General features: G+C 46.5%; 1 protein-coding gene across 3 annotated transcripts in view; it reads left to right on the top strand.

The window, feature by feature from the left end:
- ARHGEF17 (Rho guanine nucleotide exchange factor 17) overlaps positions 1 to 20,973 on the top strand; it is a 371,957-nt gene that overhangs the window by 47,491 nt on the left and 303,493 nt on the right. For 2 of the 3 annotated variants that reach the window (XM_068266634.1, XM_068266632.1), the window contains exon 3: positions 9,523 to 14,055. In XM_068266634.1, the coding sequence (XP_068122735.1) occupies positions 10,186 to 14,055 (3,870 nt within the window). In that variant the 5' untranslated portion in view covers positions 9,523 to 10,185. Of the gene's footprint in view, positions 1 to 1,397; positions 1,569 to 9,522; positions 14,056 to 20,973 lie in introns of those variants that run through there. The other variant, XM_068266633.1, reaches the window with a different exon arrangement.

Genomic DNA, 20,973 nt, shown 5'->3' with positions numbered 1-20,973 from the left:
CTGCAGCCATCCTGTGCCCTCGTAGTCACTCACTGCTGCTCCAGTCCCCCGCCGCCAGCTAGTTTCCTTTTTGCCGACCTCGGAGGTCGGCGGGCCGCATTGTGTATATTTTTACGCATTCCCGCTAGTGCAGGAACACATACATTTTTACGCGTTACTGGTTCAATGCGTAAAAATGTACGCAATGCAGCCCGCCGACCCCGAGGTCGGCAAAAACAAAACTAGCTGGCAGCGGGGGACTGAAGCAGCAGTGAGTGACTGCGAGGGCACAGGATGGCTGCAGGGGGCTGGTAGAAGCCCAGGTAAGTGAAACTCATTTTTTTTTTTTTTGCCTGATAACTCCTTTAAAGAGAACCTGTAACAAAAAAAAGTTCCCCTGGGGGGTACTCACCTCGGGAGGGGGAAGCCTCAGGGTCCCAATGAGGCTTCCCCCTCCCCTGTAGCTGCAGGCAATCCAGCGCTGGCTCCCCCGAAGTGTCCCGGAATCCTCCTTCGACAAGCCTGACAAGCGCTGATTTATTTACGTTTCCTGGCTCCAGCGGGGGCGCTGTTACGACTCTCCACACGGAAATAGGAGGAAATAGCCGATCTCCGTCGGGTCCACTCTACTGCGCAGGCACAGGAGACTTACTTGCACCTGCGCAGTAGAGCGGCCCGACAGATTTCCGCCTATCTCCGAGGCAGTGAGCCGATACTGCGCCTGCGTTTTCGCCAGGAAGGGAAATATTTACATCCCCCTCTGTTCGGGGAGCTTTATCTCTGCCGCCGTGGGACCGAGGAGGACGGGGGAAGCCTCAATAAGATCTGGAGGCTTCCCCCACCCGAGGTAAGTATCCTCAGGGGAGGTTTTTCTCAATACAGGTTTTCTTTAAAATTAATTTTGACCAAAAAACTATTGAAAGTATCAGTCGGACAGGATGGACAATCTAGGTCAATTGGGAAAGGAGCAGAAGGCGGTAGATTGACAGCCCATTGTGTTGCCCTGCATCTGACAGCGTAATTCTGGAATCTATTGAAAATCGATGTAGCTGTGTGTGGTAGGAATTGTGGAAACCTTTCAGAAAAGAATCAATTGTTTCGGAGCATTGGGTGGAAATCTTTATGTGTATGGCCAGCTTCATAGCTACATGTTGAGCAGAGCTGCTTTCTCCATTTGACTTCAGAGGCAACCACAACAGTTTGTACAATTCACCCCCCTCCTCTGCAGACTGAACAAGTCGCATGGATGAACACACAGGGCAGGCGAAGGGTTAAACCTATTCAACTGTGCAGTGTAGGAGCTGGGACTGGCACATTCCATCCCCGTTCACAAATAGGGGAGGAGGGGGGTGACGCTTCCTGTGTCCCAGGCAGGAGGGGAGAGAGCAGCATGCTCACATTGCAGCAGTCGGGGCTGCTTTGTGCGGACTGAGCCCAGGAGGGCTGCCTTTGCCCCCTCTGCGGCTCTTACTGAGGGCACCTGGAAGTTTGGCAGAGCCAGTCCTCCCCCCTCTGGCAGGACAGTGGTGCACACACATTCCTGGGCTCTATAGAGCTCTGATACCCAGACTGCAGGAGAGACTTGAAGGGTAAGCAGTTGTGTTCAGTGTTCTTTGTATTTGTTAATATGAAAACAATGCAAACTTTGTACCTGGCCTGCAGAATGTCCTCTCCTCTGATTCCTGCACGCCTGGCATGTGTCTTTCCTGCGGAATGTCTCGCTGCTGCTTCAATGAAACTTTTTTCAGAACTTCGGAGCAATCCATTTCATCTATGCATTGATTCCAAGCCCCCTCTTTCTTGTGCGGACCCTGCAGGGCCCGATCAAGTTGCAGTTCCACTCCTTCCTTCCTTGGCTGCTCTTGTACCTTCTTTACAGACATTTTTACTAGCTTTACTACACTTTAGCTTCGTTCTGGTTCAGCCTCCGCTAGTTCCAGTTCCTGTACTTCAAAAGTCAAATTAGAAACACAGTGAAAAAGTTTTGTTTTTGTTTCTGTAATAAAACAAACCTGTGTCACGCAAACATCCACCGTTGCTACTAGCAACAGAGGTTTTCAACTGCAGTGAGTAGGTTTGGTCGCAGCGGGGGTCAGAGATCTACTTTCGGTCAAGTTTGTGTCAGTGGGATAGTAGGAGAGAGAAAGAGGCTTAGAAAGAAAATTATAGTAGTGTCTTTAATTCATTCCTTGACCCCTGTTGTCCACTGTGGGTTGGGGATGCTACATATGCTGCAATCTACAGTTCACCCGCTGTGATGTAGGAGGGGAGGCAGGTATGACATCATAGAAGTTTGAAAAAACAAGTTCACATCTGTTAAAATTTTCCTTACAGTTAATGGGTTGGCAGTGCTGCCGGGTATTGCTTACCGCCTCTTGTTTGTGTTAGAAAGTTGAGCTATGGTATGTTTTTTCCTTTTTGAAACGTTTTTTTCTTTCTATCCATCTTTGCTGGAGTCTTTACTTCTTTGCGGTTTGTTGTCATCTTGCTAATCTCCATGTTACATCTGTGGGAATTTGGTGGAAGGAATCCAGCAGTGAAGAAAGATGCTGTGCCAGGGTCTTAGGTGATACAAATTCATGGATGTCTCTTGTTTTGACAGCGGATGAGGCCTAATGTCACGTTGTATATTGCACTAGATCCTTAGCTTTAGGAGGGTAGGCTCGCCCTGTGGGTACTGAACAGTGTTACAAGGTAATATAGTAAATAAATAGGGCTGTAAGGCCCAGGTTTCAGAATCCTAACTTTTTGAAGCTCTGCTGTAGTTCTTGTGGAACTTAAAGCTCTAGCACATACATGTCAAACTCCGGTACCTGGTCCAATTCTGGCCCTCAAAGCCATTACATTTGTCCCGCAAGTTGTTTCCCCTCTTTGCATTATGTTTGGCCCGCTCTAGACCACCAGGAAACTATATTGCAGGTAAAGCGCTAGAAGCTAGAACACCACGGAAACGATACGGGGGGAAAGCACTAAACACTATGGATCTGTATAGGGGAGGATGGGAGCCACTAGACACCAGGGAACTGTATAGGGGAGGGAGTAGGACCACTAGACACCAGGGAACTGTATAGGGGAGGGAGAAGGGCTATTATACACCAGGGAACTTTATAAGGGAGGGAGTTGGCCACTAGACATCGAGGTTGGCCCACTACTTGGTCCCGGTGTTCAATTTCGTCCCACTTTGTATTTGACTTAGACATTCCTGTTCTAGCAGGACTTTAATAACATCTAGGCAGCTATTGTGGAATTACAAGTTTGTACACCTGACTTGGAATTGAATTTCGTGTCCTCATCTGATAGGTATTCCGGTGCTAGTTTGCTTTAGGGGACCCAGCAGGAAACCTCATCGGGAACAGTCCTCCAGTGACAGTACCCTCTACAGCACAAAGCGTTGTGATTGGCCAAACAGTGGGGGCGTAGTTTACTATAATCCATCTGTGTTTCAGGTCCTGCCCCATAGAGCCACATTAATCCATGCCATGCACTTATGATGACCAACCAGTCTGTTTGCATGTTGTATTAGTGTGGCTCTGTACAGTTAATAAGCTGAGACATCATTGCATTCCGGTGGTTCCGAAGGTGTGTTTTGCTTTCAGGGACAATTTGCATGTTCAGCAGTGATGCATCATGAGAGACATCATATGCTCACTACAACCTGAATAATCACAAATACCTTCTGTTTTAAAGGCCATTGATCTTAAGCAATCCAGTGGGGATGCCCGTGCTTCTGCCTGGCACCAAGCGGAGGAGTCAGCGGCGGTAGCAGAACCGGGGGGCATGTTAGTTTTTACGTGATGGCGATAGGACGCTGTCCATTCTCATAAGCTATGACTGCATCCATAGACCAGGGGTTTTGCGGAGTTCCGTCCTGGAAAAATGCAACAGGTTTCTACTACGCATTCCGGGTGTCAAAACGTGGCAAATGGATTCTATTTTTAACAATTGTATCCCCTTCTTGCGTTTAGCAGTGGTGCAGAAGACGTACTGAACAGGTACGTTTTCTGCTCAAATGGGAACCAAACCTAAAGGGAACCGGAGGAGAGAGTGGATATGGAAGCTGCCATATATACATTTCCTTTTAAACAATACGGCTTGGGACCCACTAGCAGCTCTTTTCTAAGCGTTTGTGACTTGAAAAGCTCTTCTTAATGTAATGCTATGGGGAGATTTCATAACGTTCCTTAAAGGACACCCGAACTGAAATGTGACATAATGAGATAGACATGTGTATGTACAGTGCCTAGCACACAAGTAACTATGCTGTGTTCCTTTTTTATTTCTCTGCCTGAAAGAGTTAAATATCAGGTATGCAGGTGGCTGACTCAGTCCTGACTCAGACAGGAAGTGACTACAGCGTGACCCTCACTGATAAGAAATTCCAACTATAAAACACTTTCCTAACAGAAAATGGCTTCTGAGAGCAAGAAAGAGGTAAAAAAGGGGAATATCTTATTAGTGAGGGTCACACTGTAGTCACTTCCTGTCTGAGTCAGGACTGAGTCAGCCACTTGCATACCTAATATTTAACTCTTTCAGGCAGAGAAAGAAAAAAAGGAACACAACATAGATATTTGTGTGCTAGGCACTGTACATACACATGTCTATCTCATCATGTCACATGTCAGTTCGGGTGTCTTTTCAGTGGGATCACACACACAGCATTACATTAACAAGAGCTTTTTACATCACAAGCACTTAGAAAAGGCTTTAGAAAAGTGCTGCTATTGGGTTTCAGGCCTACCAGTTGCCTGGAATCCTGCTGATCTCTTTGGCTGTAGTAGCGTCTGAATCGCACACGTGAAACAAACATGTAGCTAATCCAGTCAGACTTCAGTCAGAAACACCTGATTTGCAAGCTTTTTCTTTGTGTGTGGCTAAGAGTATTAGAAGCAGAGGATCAGCAGGACAGCCAGGCAATCTGCATTGTTTAAAAGGAAATAAAAAAAATGTCAGCCTCCATATACCTCTCATCTCAGGTTCCCTTTAAAGTACGCCTTGCACGATACATTCTTCTAATAAGACATTAAAATAAATCCATGTCAGTTTAACTTCTTTCCTTGCCCTGTACAAAAAAAAAATCACTACAAAATCTGGGCCCTGGATACATGAAAGAAATGCTGCAGCTGCGTAGCAATCCCCGCATTCTCAGATCCACAGGTTCTAATAATCTAGTCATACCCAGAGTCCACTTAGAAACTTTTGGTCCCAGAGCCTTCTGTCATGCTGCCCCTACGTTTTGGAACTCCTTACCTCAACAGATCAGGACAGCTCCATCCCCTGGACGTGTTTAAATCCAGACTGAAAACCCACCTGTTCAGTTTGGCATTTGCAGAAATATAACTTGTTGTGTGAATACTTCATCCTACTACCAATTACTGAATCTGAGAGAGCCTAAGCGCTTTGAGTCCTATGGGAGAAAAGCGCCATAGAAATGTTATTGTATTGTATAAAAAAAAGGGCTAACAGAATGTGTTTTTACAGCCTCTTCATGTTTACAATAAATCCATCAGGGCAGATTTCACAGGCTCTTTCTGTACAGTGTACTGATAAGAAAGCTCTTCCGCTTTACAGTTAACTCTTTCTGCTGACATAGTGGGTGACACGCAGCAATGCAAGCTGGGAATCTTATCTTGTGTATAGTAATGACTTGACATGAAAGATGGCAGAGAGACTCACAACAAAAGCCCGTTATGGGGAAATAAGTAACAGCGGACTCCCATTACAGTGTTTCCTGTATGTAGCAGAACTCCTAGACAGGCTTGTGATTTGCTGATCATGGTCATGTGTTGTGTCAGAAACTGCTTTCAGCAAATGGCGTTTTACAACACTTTATCACCTGACCCGACCAAACAGATCACATGCTTCCCCATAAGTTCAGCTACACACCAGCAGCACCAAGATGAAGATACTGTAATACACTGTTCCCATCGCTCCACCAGGGCGGCTCCCCTCCGTGAATCCCTCCACTGGCTTCCTATCCAGTCCAGAATCAAATTCAAGATACTGTGTCTGACCTACAAATCTGTCCACAAAACTTGTCCAACCTACATTTCCGATCTTACTCAGAGGTACACACCTAGCCGCTCACTCCGCTCCTCCAATGAACTTCACCTAACCGCCCCCCCGCATCACCCAGTCCCATGCACGCCTCCAGGACTTCTCAAGAGCTGCTCCAACACTATGGAACTCCCTACCTCCACCCATTAGGGCAGCCCCCTCCTTCAACATATTTAAGAAAGCCCTCAAAACTCACCTTTTCACTCTGGCCTACTACCCCTCACAAGTGCTTTAAACCTACAGCTGAACTCTGGTCCCCTACCGTTCGTGTCCTTACCTCTCCCTCTAGATTGTAAGCCTTTGGGCAGGGTCCTCCTCCTTTTGTGTCCTACCTGATCATGCACCTCCATTACTGTGCACCCATGCTATGCACTTGAGTGAACCTAACTTGCCTAATCTCCATGCTCCCCTCCAGTGACTGACTAAGCATTACCTTGTACTCATACTGTGCTGTGTGATCTGGTTTTCTTGTATTCCTGTATTGTCATATTGCTGTATGCCACCCCTAAATATTGTCTGTAACCTAAATTAATGTTCAGCGCTGCGTAATATGTTGGCGCTTTATAAATACAATAAATAAATACAGCACAGTCCCCTGGCACCGGCGGGGATCGCCTGCTGACGGACACGTGCTTGCTGGTTGTTGGTTGAGCAACCGGTCAGAAAAACAAACTTGAGCTTCATACAAGCAAATAAAAAATCATTCAAAACGACCAATGAACAACTCCTTGTTCAGATGTCGTTGGAAATTTTTTATTTAAATAAAAATAACAATAATATAGATTAAAAAAAAAACAATCGCTGCAGCAAGCTGCTGGTGGGAAGAAAAGGAAGCAAGATTAATTTGGCTGCTAAGTTGTATGGCCATGCAGCAAACTGTTATAGCTGCAGTATGTTGAATTGTAAAAAATGGCCTGGTCACTGGGGGGTGTGAAAGCCCGTGGTCCTCAACTGGTTAAACCACTAACAGGGTGGATGAATTCTGCAGATAATTGTTCTTTGTCAGCAGTATGTACAAAGCTAGAAACAATTTTTAAACGGTGTGTCCCTGAAGTCTGAAGCACCTTCCCCTACATCCTGAATCGTTTAACAACCAGATCATGTGGCATTTCATTTGCCGCCTTCTGCTTTCGTTCACATTGCGTGGATATCTTTAGTGGTGGATTGTAGAACGATCTTTTCACACGATGCTAGCAGTGTGAATGCAAATTTAAAGTACACCTGAGATGGGGACTTAAAGGGAAGGTGCGAGAGGGTGAAGGTGCACAGAACGCTCCAAACCATGTGAGTCCGATTGCGACGCAGAAGATGCCGACCTGGCGAGGTCAGCATCTGCAACGGAGGGGACCCCGAGCCACCGGCTGGGAGCGGTGCGAGGGACAGATGGGCTGCCAGGGCCGGAGGAAGCCCCAGGTAAGTATATCTGATTTATTTTTTTTTAACACCTCGCACCTTCCCTTTAAGAAAAAAATATACATATCTGGGGCTTCCTCCAGACCCCACCACGCTTATCGCTCTCACCCTATCCTCCTCCGCCTCCTCGTTTTTCTGCAACTGGCCCCAGAAAGTCCTTCAGTTCGGAGCCAACTGTGCATGCTCGGACGCATGTGCCGGGGGCAGAGCAGGCACAGTTGGCCACGCCTCTGCAGGCGCAGAATAATCCCGGCGATGGGAGCGAGATGGTGGAGTGCACATGGCCGGACTGCGCCGACTGGCCCCGACTGGATCATTTTCTGGGGCCAGTTGCGGAGGACAGCAAGGGAGCGATAAGCCTGGAGAGGGCTGAAGGAAGCCCCAGATATGTATATTTTTTTCTTAAGTCCCCATATCAGGTACACGTTAAAGAGAATGTGTATTGTTAAAATCGCACAAAAGTAAACATACCAGTGCGTTAGGGGACATCTCCTATTACCCTCTGACACAATTTCGCCGCTCCTCGCCGCATTAAAAGTGGTTAAAAGTAGTTTTAAAAAGTTTGTTTATAAACAAACAAAATGGCCACCAAAACAGGAAGTAGGTTGATGTACAGCATGTCCACACATAGAAAATACATCCATACACAAGCAGGCTGTATACAGCATTCCTTTTGAATCTCAAGAGATCATTTGTGTGTTTCTTTCCCCCTGTTCTCATGCACTGAAGTTTCAGGCTGCTCATTTCTTCCTGCAAACAGCTTTGCCCTTGTCTGTAATTCTTCACTATGTGAAAGCCCAGCCAGCTCAGAGGACGATTTATCCAGCTTGTAAAAGATAAGAGAGAAGAGAGAAGCTGCTCTAATCCTAAATAACACACAGGCAGTGTGCAGAGAGGGGCCTGGAAGGGGGAGTTCATAGCAGAACCACAACACTGAAGAACTTGGCAGCCTTCCAGACACAGGCCGACAAGTCTGACGGGAAAGATAAGCTGATTTATTACAGAGATAGTGATAGTAGAAAGTGCTGCAGTAAGCCAGAGCACATTAGAATAGCTTTTGGAACTTGTAGGTTGATAAAAAACAGGATGCAATTTTTGTTACGGAGTCTCTTTAAGGCTCATACACACGTGGGAAAACAATCATCCAAAATGACTGATGAATGACTCATCATTTAGATATCGAAGGGGGGGGGACGACGACAAATGACGGTTTAGACGACCGATCTACAATTGATTCTTGCACACAACAGTCATGACAGATCAGTTCTGCAGATAATCGAGCTGTGAACAATTTTTAAACAATCTGTCTGTGAAGTCTACGACTCTTCGCATATATCCACCGTTGTTTAAAGGACAACTGTAGTAGGAGGGATATGCAGGCTGCCATATTTATTTCCTTTAAAACATTACCAGATGCCTGGTGGATTGCTAGTCTCTTGGCTGTAGTAGTGTCTGAATCACACACCTGAAATAAGCATGCAGCCCATTCAGTCAGAACATCTGCTGCATGCTTGTTCAGGGTCTAAGGCTAAAAGTATTAGAGGCAGAGGATCAGCAGGACAGCCAGGCAACTAGTATTGCTTAAAAGGAAGTAAATATGGCAGCCTCCATATCCCTCTCGCTACAGTTGTCCTTTAACGATCCAATCATTTTACTGTATTGTTCATAGTCTTAATTTCATTGACCTGCGCGGATATCTTGAAATGTAGGTCGTGCAACGATTGTTCATCGATTGCTGTAAGCAATCTATCTTTCTGTGTGTTTGTAGGTTTAGACAGGATTCAGACCAAGCCTACCTAGCAGCCTCTGATCCGTTGCTGATTTTTATCACTTACAGATGCATGTAGGATAGATCTGCACTGAAACAGCAGAGGGAGCCAAAGTGAAAGTTAATGTTCATGAACAGAGGAAAAAAAATATGCCTTAATGTTTTTTTTTCATAACACTTACGGATATTTTAAGTTTTTTTTTTTTTTTAACGTTTAAAAGTTCTGTAACGGTTGCTGTTGGTAGCAAGTCTCTGCTGTTAAGTACATAACGTTTTGTTAATTTTTGTTTTTTTTTTCTTTTTAGGGGCTTATCACACACAGGAATGTTCCCATACTCTCCTCTGAATCCTCACCTCTCCTAGCAAAAGCCCCTTGTCTGGCTGTTTTTCTCCCATGTGAAATCAACACTCGAGAGACTGGAGAAGAAGAAAAAAAATCAGAGAGATTGTTTTTACAAGATTTTTTTTTTTTTTTTTTGGGAAGGGGGGGAAATGTGTAATTGTGGAGTACAACAAGGCCATGTCACTGGAGGGTCCTGCTACAAGGAAATGCCTTTGACTTGCTGATTGGTGGGGGATGGCTCCTTCTGAGAGCTGGGGCTGAGCTGGAACTCATCAGGGTTAAAGTGTCGTCAAGGAAACTTTGCATAAACTTTTTTCTTTTTTTTTTCCCCTTTGCTTGTGATTTTTATCTCACGGATGGAAACCCAACAGGAACTAAACCGGATTTAATTTCACTTAACGATCACGATGAAGATTTGCCTGGGTCTTTTTTTCCTTCTTCGGGACAGTTCTGAAAACTTTTTTATGAAATGAAAGGATGTTGGCGAGGATCCCCTTGTTTAACTGCTTTGCGGATTTAGACTTTGAATGTATCTTAATTTATTCTTGAAAGACTCTGTCTCGCGGCGTGTACAACCGTCGTCCTTGGCTGATCGGGGGGCTGCCTTCTGGGACTCTTTCAAACCATGGCTGAGAAGGATCCCGAGAGGAAAGTTCGGATTTACAGGAGTGTGTCGTTTAAGAAACTGGGGAGCTGGAATGCAAAGCCTTTCGCTGAGGAGGGAGGCACGGATCTGCCCGGGAAGGGAGATGTCACCCAGCCCACTTGTCAAAAAACACATCGTCCCCCTGCCAGATCACTGAGCTTAACTCGGAAGGTGTCCAAGATCTCTGCAGCCGGCAAAGACCAGAATATCTCGTCAGTCCAGCAGATCTCTCAGCGCTTCTTGTCTCACTCCAGGGACGATGGAGCTCAGAGCGACGATGAGAACTTGAGAAGAGCTGACTTTCTGAAAAAGGGGTACGCTACTGGGTCTGGCGAGAGCACCATCCCTGGGGAGACTTCTAACCCTGAGCAGCTAAAACAAGACCCAACCGGCTGTGATGGATTTTCCCTGGCACTGCCAGGTAAGTCCCGTGATTATCTTAACCCGAGGGAGAGTCAGTACTCAGGGATCTCTGTAGAAGAAGAAGAAGAAGTGAACTCGTATTGTAGTTTTCTGCAGCAGCCTGATAGCAGAGAACTGCTTGTGGTTGAGGGATCGAACTGGCCTAGTGTTACTGAGATGAGGAAGTTGTTCGGAGAAAGCACAAGGAAGCCGCCCTCCAGGGCTTCTTCCCTGCCTGATTCCGAGGAACCCAAACCCCCGGGACAGCCGGGGACTTACGTAGAAGCTGCAGAGTCTCAGAGATCCTGCTCCATGGAAGCTGGCAGCAGCAAAAGCTTTAACCATTACACCAAAGACCATCTCTCCAGCACTTTGCACTGGTCCAAAAACTTGTCCGGAAGGACAGAAAACACCTGTTGTCGAGCAGGGACAGAAAGCAGAATCGACCGACCTACCATATGTATGGACACGAAAGATCACTCGTTATTAAACACTTGTCCCAAATCTCAGCCTCCTCCCCCTCCTCCGAGAAGTTGTATCCCGTTTGGTCTGAGAGCACACACACTTTCATCTGGTCTACCTAAACAAGAGGCAAGACAGCAATCAGATAGTTTACATTCCTGGCATAGTTCAGGCAAACCACAGACAGCCCCCTCTCATGTCAGACTCAAAGACAGCTTGAGTGAAGACCAGCTGCATAGGAACACCTTATCTCCACCTGATGACAGTCCTGTTTCTAAGGTCAGGTCACAGGAAGTTTCCTCAGGTAGTGAAGAGGACAGTGATTTTGATATCCTCAGGGATGGCCTCAGAAAACAGACTAACAGAAAGAAAAAGAGAGACATTGCAGCATATGCCACTACTGTAGATTCTAGCAACAGCAGAGGGCGATCGGTCGAGAGTGACCTTGGCCTTTGTCCTATCTCACTGGACTTTCCAAGAGAGAGACATGATTCTTGGCCCACAACTTCCAACAGTAGTACAAATCCTGTTGCCAGATCAGATATATGTTCTACAGAGCACAATGTGTCACATGTCCCGACCAATCCATGTCACGAAACTCCTAAACAGCTTTTCAGAAATGCCCCTGAATCCTTAATGCCAGCAAATTCCGGTCAGTTGGCAGGGGCGATAGCTATACCTAGCATGTCCCGAGTTACAAAAGTTAACATTCCTCCCTTTTTGCCCAGCCCTTGTGGCTCCAGAAGCAGCAGCAGATATTCAAGCACTGAAACCCTCAAAGATGATGACCACTTTAGCTCTTTTTACTCTGGTCAGGCCCGTAGCTTCCAAGGAACATCTGGCATTCACAGATCACCAAGCTGTGGGCAGCACGAGAGTTTGTCAAGGCAGTTGGTACGTCCCAAGTCAAAAGGGTCTTCTAGCATTTCAAAACCGAAAAATGAAATAGTTACAGATAGTTCTCTGGATGGTTTTAGTACTGATAGCACAGAAGATAAGAAGTCAATGTCAAACCCAGATATAACATTAGACACTCTTAGCCTGCTGAACTTTTTGAAATCCGATATTGCGGACTTGAAACTAAAAAATAGGGGACAAGGTAGCAGTGACAAGGATGCGGCATGGGCTAGGCTCGACACCAATCAGAGTGCTAGTGGGACTCAAAATATGGCCACCAGAGGTAGGTCAAGGGTGCAGGACAAGTTGCAACAGGGAGGCCGTCCTACTTTGAAAGACTTAACTGCGACATTGCGTCGTACAAAGTCCTTTACATATTCTGATAAGTTAGCTTCCAAAAGACTTAATACTCATGGGTCTATGAAGCAGAGTTCTTCCGAACTGATGTTGGCTAGTATGTCAGAGAGTGACGTCATGCTTTCAGAGAGGGAGGATGGAAATAATGTCAAAAGAAGTGATACAGAACGAGATCTTTACATTCAGGAAGCAAGGCAGGTGTTTGAGAAAATAAAGCAGATTGGGTCACAGGATGACTATAGCTTCGATCAGGAGGTTGCAGAACATTTGAAAAGTGAAAAAACGTGTAATGAGGGGCAGATAGCTGTTGGTGACAACAGTCAGGCTAAAACTTTGAATAGTGCCACATCTGAAGAAACTAGTTCACATAGTAAAATTTTAGACTATGACTTACCTGGCCATGAGTCCAGTATGACCGATGAAGGGATTGTTACTGAAGTTGATACTGCACCTTGTGCTTCGTACCGAGATCTTGGTCAAACCCTTACCGTTTGGAAGTCCACCGGAAACTCTCAAGAACAAATTGAATATCTTCATGCGCATAATGGGGATGCCCCGTTGTTTTCACCCACTGATAATTCAGAGAGTGATATATGTTCTGACGTCATGACCAATAAAGTGAGCGCACAAGGACCTCTAGATGCCCCTCCAACCCCCGGGACCATTAGACGAAGAAGGAAATTTCCCTCTCTTGGTAATGGCGGAACAGACTCGAGCAGTGGGAGCAATGGCGAGTCTGGAAGCGAAGCTTATAGATCTTTGAGTGATCCAATGCCCCATCGGCGATATTCAATCACTGATGATCCCGCACAGTTTTCCATGGACAGCAACCTTCTTGGGTCATTAAACTCCAAATCTGGGATCTCAGATTCTTCAGCCTCTGCCCTTTCTGAATGTACAGGTAGTGCTGCCAGCGTGCTTTCTTTCAGTAGCGATGGAGTTAAAGATTACAACATGGTCATTCAGAATATCGTCAGCCAACCTGGAGCTCTTGACAAAGTCATTGACGAAAAGGGAAATGGTAAAACCATCAAGAAAAAATCATTTAGCGATCCAAGTCGCCGAGGAGAATTGACTACCCCTGGTCTAGAAGACTCTAATGAGCCTTCAAAAGAGCCTGAACAATCTATACCAGCTTCAAGTAGTGAGCCAATATTATCTGAGCAAAGAGAGGAATTAGAAGAACTTGAGGAGGTGGAAGAGGAGGTTGGAAGGTTGCCTATGGAAGCAGAGGAAAATGGGATAGAGGGGGCACAAAGTTTGAGCTTTGACCCCAACCTTGTCAATGTGTTATCCCCAAGAATGGTTCGACGCAGTTTTAAAAAGCGTACCAACAGAACTGGTAGTCAAGATGGTAATAAAGAAGGTGAGGAACCTACAGACCTGGTAACAGTTTCTGGTAAACATAGACTAGCCAACAAGCATGTACGTCATACAAGTGAACCAGCTACCTTTATACCTATCTCTCCTCCTGAATGTAAAGTGTTAAGCCATGCTCCCTTGCCACACTCTGAGTCTACAAAGCGGCCCCTTAAACATTATCCGGTTTTGATTAGTCCCGTCATGGAGGATACATCCAAGCTACCATCACCTGCCTTGGGTGACTGTAATACTCTTAGCCCTGTGGATTTGCCTAGAACTGCATCAAGTACTCCAACTACTACAGAACCAAGATTACTGAAGCTTCCCAAGTCTCAAGACGAGACCACCATCAGGAGCAAGCCCTATGTGGTGAGTGCTACAATATTTTTGCTTGTTTGTTTAGATATAAACTGATGCTTGTGTACAATTCTTGTATGTTTTGGTTGGTTTTGATGTTGGGTTTTGGTGTTTTGTGAAACAGGACTGTTTACTTTGAAGGCTCTAAATTGGAGACTCTTAATTGCCGTTGAGATAAAGTGAAGAGCATGGATGCTTCTAGAGCCATTGGGTCTGATATGGCAAGGTTCTCCCAAGCTAGAGGACATAGCTGAATCCTGCATAGCTGACCTGAATTTATTAAAAACGTTGTACTGTTAGTGGGTAAACGTTTGTAACCCTCAACTCTGGTGGTATTGGACCACAGTATAAGATTTGCCATAGGTTACTGATACTACAGTTGCAATGTTATGCACATGTCCCCCCATCATTACGGGTACATGCGCGGAGCTTGAAATTGCCATTCCAGCTGCTAAAGTCGCGGTGCCCGGACCACTGCCAAACACTGCAGCCAAAAAGACTCATACAAGATCAAAAGGGGCCCATATGTGACACTCAGTGGCCTATTGCACACCAAACTGTGTCATCCCTGCTTTGATAGCGTTATAATAGATTGTGGGAGGGAATAGTTTTCAGCCCCTTGGGGGCTCATGCCAGACTGCGGGTGGGTAGTTCTTAGCATTCCAAGGATTATGCTAGATTTTGGGAGGAGAGTGGGTAGGCATGATTTTAAAGGAGTTGGATAGTACTTAGAACCCGGGGGGATTGGGATTTTGTCAGGTGTTGTGTAATTTGTAGCATCTTATGGGAGGCCTTGCTGGTGAGAAGTCATATTATTTGGAATGTGTGGGGAGGTAATGGAACTGGCACCAGCGGAAGTTGTACTTTATATTCAGGGGGGGTAGCATGTTGCCCCAGGGTAACTTTTTTTTTTTTAAGTGGAATGAAAAGTAGTTTGCAAACAAAGCTTGATTTGAGTTGTTGGCAAGGACGGGGGGGGGGGGGGGGGGCACAGTTCTTTGCATTGGTGGGACTGAGTTAGGTTTAGGATATTGAAAGCAACACTTATCAGCAAAAGAAAAAAAATTGAGCGGTAGGAAAGGGCACTAGAATCTCACAGCACTGTTACAGACAGTTTATCTGGGAGAACCTTATATGGATAGCACTTATGCTAATTCAATAACCATTTAGCTACCCTTGTTGTGCTGTGAGCTGGCAAGGCCTGCAGAAGTCTGCCTCTTAAAGGGAACTTGAAGCAAGAGGTATATGGAGGCCGCCATATTTATTTCCTTTTCAACCAAACCATTTGCCTGTCAGCCCTGCTCTTTGGCATGCTCATCAAAAGTCCATGGCTACAAGGAGGCAGAGGCTGAGGATCAGCAGGACAGCCAGGCAACTGGTATTGCTTAAAATTGAATAAATATGTCAGCCTCCATATCCCTCTCACCTCGGGTTCCCTTTAATATGAATGATTAATAATAAATCCAGGCCATGTTTGCACAAAAAGACTTACCGTATGTTGTTCAGCTACGGAGAACCTTAGTTAATCAGGGCCTATTTATTCATGTCGGTAAAAGCTGTTCTAGATTTTCCTCTGTTGTGATAAAGGCACGCAAGGAGAAATAATTGTTAGCTCTTGGGGTTTCTCTGTTGTGTTTGTCAAATAAACAGGACTAGCTAGATGAGGTCCTGCTTATTGCCTCCAAAGGCCTCCAACAAGCCTGTACCCTCACTTGGTGCCAGTGTCTATCCAGGAAATGGCACAGCTTCCTTTGCTGCAGGGGTGAGCTGGAAATCCGAGCAATATTCAGATTTTCGTTCAGTAGGAATTCAGATTTGCAAAGTTATAATGTGCCACCAGTTAAAGTGAACTAAGTGCCACTTTTTTGTTTCCTTGCTTTTAATGCTAGGTACACAGGATACAATTTTCTGACACAATACAATTTTCTGGCAGATTTACCTGCAAGATAGATTTTTTTTTTTAACTTGTCCGATGTGAATTTGGAACGATTTTCCGATCGATTTCCATCGAAGTGAACGCTCCCCTTCTAGCTGCCCATTATTTATCCAGGGGAAGGTGTGAAGATGGCATCTGTGACTTCTATAAACACTTTTGAAGCACAGTGTCCTATCTCTCCACCCCTACTGCTAATGGAAGCTTTTGTTTGCTTTCTGGCAATGTGTGCTGTAAAATAATTACTTTGGGTCTTATCTGCCTGAAATTTCTGTGGTGGGGCGTGCCTCAGGAATTGGGGTATAAAATCTCTGCTAAACCTTTTAAATGTGAAAAGAAGATGCAAAATTAAATTATTTTTTTTAAACAAAGAGCCACATTATTGGCACGCATGTTTAAGGTGCTATTGAGATGCCCTGGATGCAAAAAAAAATGTGCTTGGTTCACTTTAACTGGCAGTTTCGGAACCTGCTTGGGCCTTGCAAGTTTCCAGTTCAGTTCTTACACATTCCTTTCACAACAAAATGTGTATGTTTTGAATGTCATGCTCATCACTTCTTGTTGTTTTGTAGAATAGCTTCAAGGATATCCTTAGGATGAGTAAAATGAGTGTTTTCCTGGTTATAGCCATTATTGCAATTAATCTTTCAGTGCAGTTTTTTATCTTGCTCACAATATATCATACTTTGAAAGATTGCTGAAAGTACCATTTGTGCTACTAAAGGCTGTATAGCATGGAGTGAGTGTTTAAATGGATCCTTCATACTGTGGTTTACTTACCTCCCCTGCTCTGTCAACAACAAAGAGGCAGAGAGCGGCTATTATTATTGTTAAAGCTAACACAGTTCTGCAAATAATCTGTCTCACAAGTTATCCCAAGACTAGTCCGAATCATTGAATCTGCCCGCTGCGTAGAGAGTTTAAGACCTTGGCAAACTTTTTGTTTGTTTGTGTTTTCTTATGATCTAGTGGCTCCTGCCCCTCCCACTACATGAGCGATATACATTTTGCTGACTGTTGCTGCAGTGACAGTGCAGCTTTCCTCAGCAGAATCCGGAGAGCCTGCTGTCAAAGCCACGCCTCCAACACTGGCTACTCCACCCCCTTCTATTATAACTGGGATGGGAGAGGGGCGGGGTGGCTGGCTGATTACTCCTTCCCTCTTCCTGATTGGGAGAGGTGGTGAGTGGAAGCTTGGCCCCTCCTCATCAGTCACATTCTGTACCCAGGGCCGGCCCGCCCATGAGGCGGGGTGAAACCTTTGCCTCAGGTGGCACTTCTGGGGGGGGGCGGCACCCGCCCCGTGGGTGTGGGGGGTGCCCAAGCTGGAGGGGATAGCGGGCAGGAAGGGGGTATTGGGCCTAGCGGCGGGAAGGGGGGTCGGACCCCCCCTCCCTCGCATGGGTCCCCCGTCCTCCGCTCCCCTCCTGCTTTAAAGAGTTACGTCGCTGGCTACATTGTAAGAGGCAACGGGCGGGGATCACTCACCTCTACCTCGTTCCAGCGTGTGCTCCACTGACGTCACTTCCTGCTACGCCGCAGGAAGTGTCGTCAGTGGAGCGCACGCTTAACGAGGAAGAGGTGAGTGATTCTGCCCGTTGCCTCTTACAATGCAGCCAGCGACGTAACTCTTTAAAACAGGAGGGGAGCGGAGGACGGGGGACCCAGGCGAGGGAGGGGGGGTCTGACCCCCCCTCCCCGCCGCTAGGCCCAATACCCCCTTCCTGCCCGCTATCCCCACCAGCTCGGGCGGCCCCCCCACACCCATAGCTTGGGGGGGCGATTTCTTTGAAGATTGCCTCAGGCGGCAAAAAGTCTAGGGCCGGGCCTGTCTGTACCAGGAACTAAACAAAGCTGCATCTGTCATGTGACCGCTGCTGTTTCCAAGAAATGAAAGTGTTTCTGAATGTTTTTAGAAACTTGCACTTATTTTTCTCATATATTATTTTTTTGCCTTAACCTCCCTGGCGGTATATTAAAAACCGCCAGGGGGCAGCGCTGTCGGTTTTTTTTTTTTTTTTTTTAATCATGTAGGGCTCGCTACATGATAGCCGCTGCTCAGCGGCATCCCCCCAGCCCCTCTGATCGCTTCCGGCGATAGGCGATCAGGAAATTCCTGGAGGGCTTCCCCCGTCGCCATGGCGACGGGGCGGGATGACGCCACCGACGTCATGGACGTCGTGACGTCTAAGGGAGTCCCGATCCACCCCTTAGTGCTGCCTGGCACTGATAGGCCAGGCAGCGCAGCGGTCTAGGGGAGGGGGGGCTGTATGGCGGCGCGGATAGCGGCGATCGAGTGCGGGGCGGCGGCGATCGGTGTGCTGGCGCAGCTGGCAAAGTGCTAGCTGCGTCCAGCAAAAAAAAATTGCGCAAATCGGCCCAGCAGGGCCTGAGAAAACCTCCTGCGCGGCTTACCCCGGACTACGTTCGGGGTTACCGCCAAGGAGGTTAAAGGAGTGATCCAAACTATTAAAAAAAGTAGCTTGGATGTATCCTTTAAAGCGTACCCAAAGCTAAAATTACAGAGTCTGGCATGGCGGGCGGGGGGTCGTTGCAGTGTTGAATACTCATCTGTCCTGACATGCTCCCTACGGTCAGGTGATCACTCAGTCCCCCCTTGGAGATGGGCTATGGCAACCTTTTTCAAATTTGCCGCCAAGGCTCCGGCTTCGGGCTGCCGCCAAGATGCTAATTATGTACTCATTCCTAATCTAAAAATTTGAATGCAGATTGAAGTACATGAATGCAGCTAGCCAAAAAGTATACTTACGTTAATTTTGTACAGCAGGAGACATTGGCAGCGCTTCCAGACAGAGGCTGTACCTGAATTAGCTACCTGCAAAGATGTGCAGAGCTCCAGAATATAGACAAATTTACACAACTAGTAATCAAAACTCACGCTAAATATTCACCAGAGGTGATCATAAACGATTGTTTTGGATGATAACAAAAATCTAGAAATTACACCTTTTATTTTTAAAGGGAATAAAGTTGGCAGCCTTCACTTCCTTCTCCACTTACTGGGTTATTTTATAAACACCATGTGTTGCGCTATAGCGCATAAAAACATCCAAAATGTGAAAGAGCCCGTAAACCACTGCTGTAGCCAGATAAATTCCAAAATGAATTTGTTGGTGTACACAACAAACCAACCTATACAGAATCCATTTTGAGCTACAGTAAGCGCATATAGTATCTTGAAATGCATTGCCTGTACATCTTAGTTGGTTGCTAGGGGCAACAAATACATTTTGGATTTTCTGGAGCGGTGATTGTTGCCATGCCTAAGCCCTGGAATGTAATGCCTGTAGTCCTCCTGGCTGGTAGAGCTTTGTTGTGTTTACAGAAAGTCCAAAATGTGTGCAGGTGCAGCTGATGGTGGTTAGCCTAGCAAGTTGCAACAACCACCCTTAAATGCATACATGTGTACGGTGGTGTTATCTGCAGGGCCGGACTTGTACTCTTTACCGCCCAAGGCCACTGTCACCAGCCGCCCCCCTTCAGTATAGGTAGCGAGATGACCCCTCCCCCCTTTCCGTCCAGTATAGGCAGCCAGACGACCCCTCCCACCTTTCCCTCCAGTATAGGTAGCCAAATGGCTCCCTTAATCCCTCCTTCCCCCCCCCCCCCCCCCCCAGCAGTGTCACTCATTTCTCCACTCGTCTCCAATGGAGAAGCCTCCTCTTCCTTTCCGTCTCCGATGCTGCTCAAGTCCATAGCCATTGGCCACAATGCAAACATCCACAGAGGGCAAGGTGGGTGCTGCACAGGCCACTGGCAGAGTACTGCGGCCAGGTGCTCGCCTCATTTCCCTGCATTGCAACATTTGTAAGCTTGCAAATGCTGCACCAGTTTAGCCTGCTGCTTTGGTGCCCTTGCTCCTGTGGTGCCCTAGGCCATGGCCTAGGAGGCCTTGGCCTAAATCCAGCCCTGGTAATCTGCAGAGAACTATGGCGTGTGTAGTTATCAAAGCACCTACACGACTGGATGTGCAGATTCATAACTAGAGATGGTCAGTGAAATGCTAATAATTTTGGCTTGCTTCCAGGGGCGTAACTCGAGTATGCCTCCATACCGGATATATCAGAACAGTGACAGCGGAGCGTGACACCTTTCCTGTTTCTGGCAGCAGGACAGGTCCTCACTCCTGTCTTCAGTGCAGCTCTGCGATGTATAGCCTGTCTCCTTGCACCTCCCGTCTCTGCATGTCATGTGACAAGCATCGGGAGCAGCAAGCTAACAGGCTATGTGGAGCGCATCTGCACTGAATGGAGGAGTGAGGACCTGCCCTGTCGCTGAAAGCAAGTAAACTATGGTAAAGTGTTGTTGCACAAACATTAAAGAAACCTGACACATTTTTCTGGACAACCTGTTTTCTGCGACACCAAATATTTTTTATTAAAATGCGCACTCTTTATCGCATATGAATGCCGCGTGTCCCAAACGTGCGCGCAAAACCGGTAATGCTTCAAGTAAATGGGAATCAATATAAAAAAAATAAGCCAAATATACTTACCTAAGGAGAGGGAAGGCTCTGGTTCCTATAGAACCTTACTGTTCTCCCCCCGGTCCCTGTTCCAGCGCTGGCTCCCCACCAGCAGTATTCGGACCAATTTGGTCAAATACTGCTCTCTCTCTCTGCCTTCAAGGAAGGCTTCGGGAGCTTGAGTGCTCACGAAGATGGGTCGCTCCATACTGCGCACACGCAAACGCCCTCTCTGTATGGCGCACCCTCTCTGCATGGCGCGCCCTCTATGCAAGTTGCGCAGTATGGAACCGCCTGTCTTTGGGAGGACTTGGCTCCCAAAGACTTCTAAAGTACTCCACAGTGGGGGATTCAAGCGAACAGGAAAGGGAAGGTTCTATAGGACCCAGAGCTTTTCCTCTGCTTAGGTAAGTATCTGGCTTATTATTTTTTTTTTATATCGATTCCCAATTGCTTAAAAATATGAACGTTTCTCTTAGTTATGCCTGTCTGCAGCCGTCCTGATGGTTCA

Source organism: Hyperolius riggenbachi, chromosome 2, assembly GCF_040937935.1.
Source record: "Hyperolius riggenbachi isolate aHypRig1 chromosome 2, aHypRig1.pri, whole genome shotgun sequence".
Lineage (NCBI taxonomy): Eukaryota > Metazoa > Chordata > Amphibia > Anura > Hyperoliidae > Hyperolius > Hyperolius riggenbachi.
The sequence above is the reverse complement of the archived record's forward strand: the minus strand, read 5'-3'. Positions and strand labels throughout refer to the sequence as shown.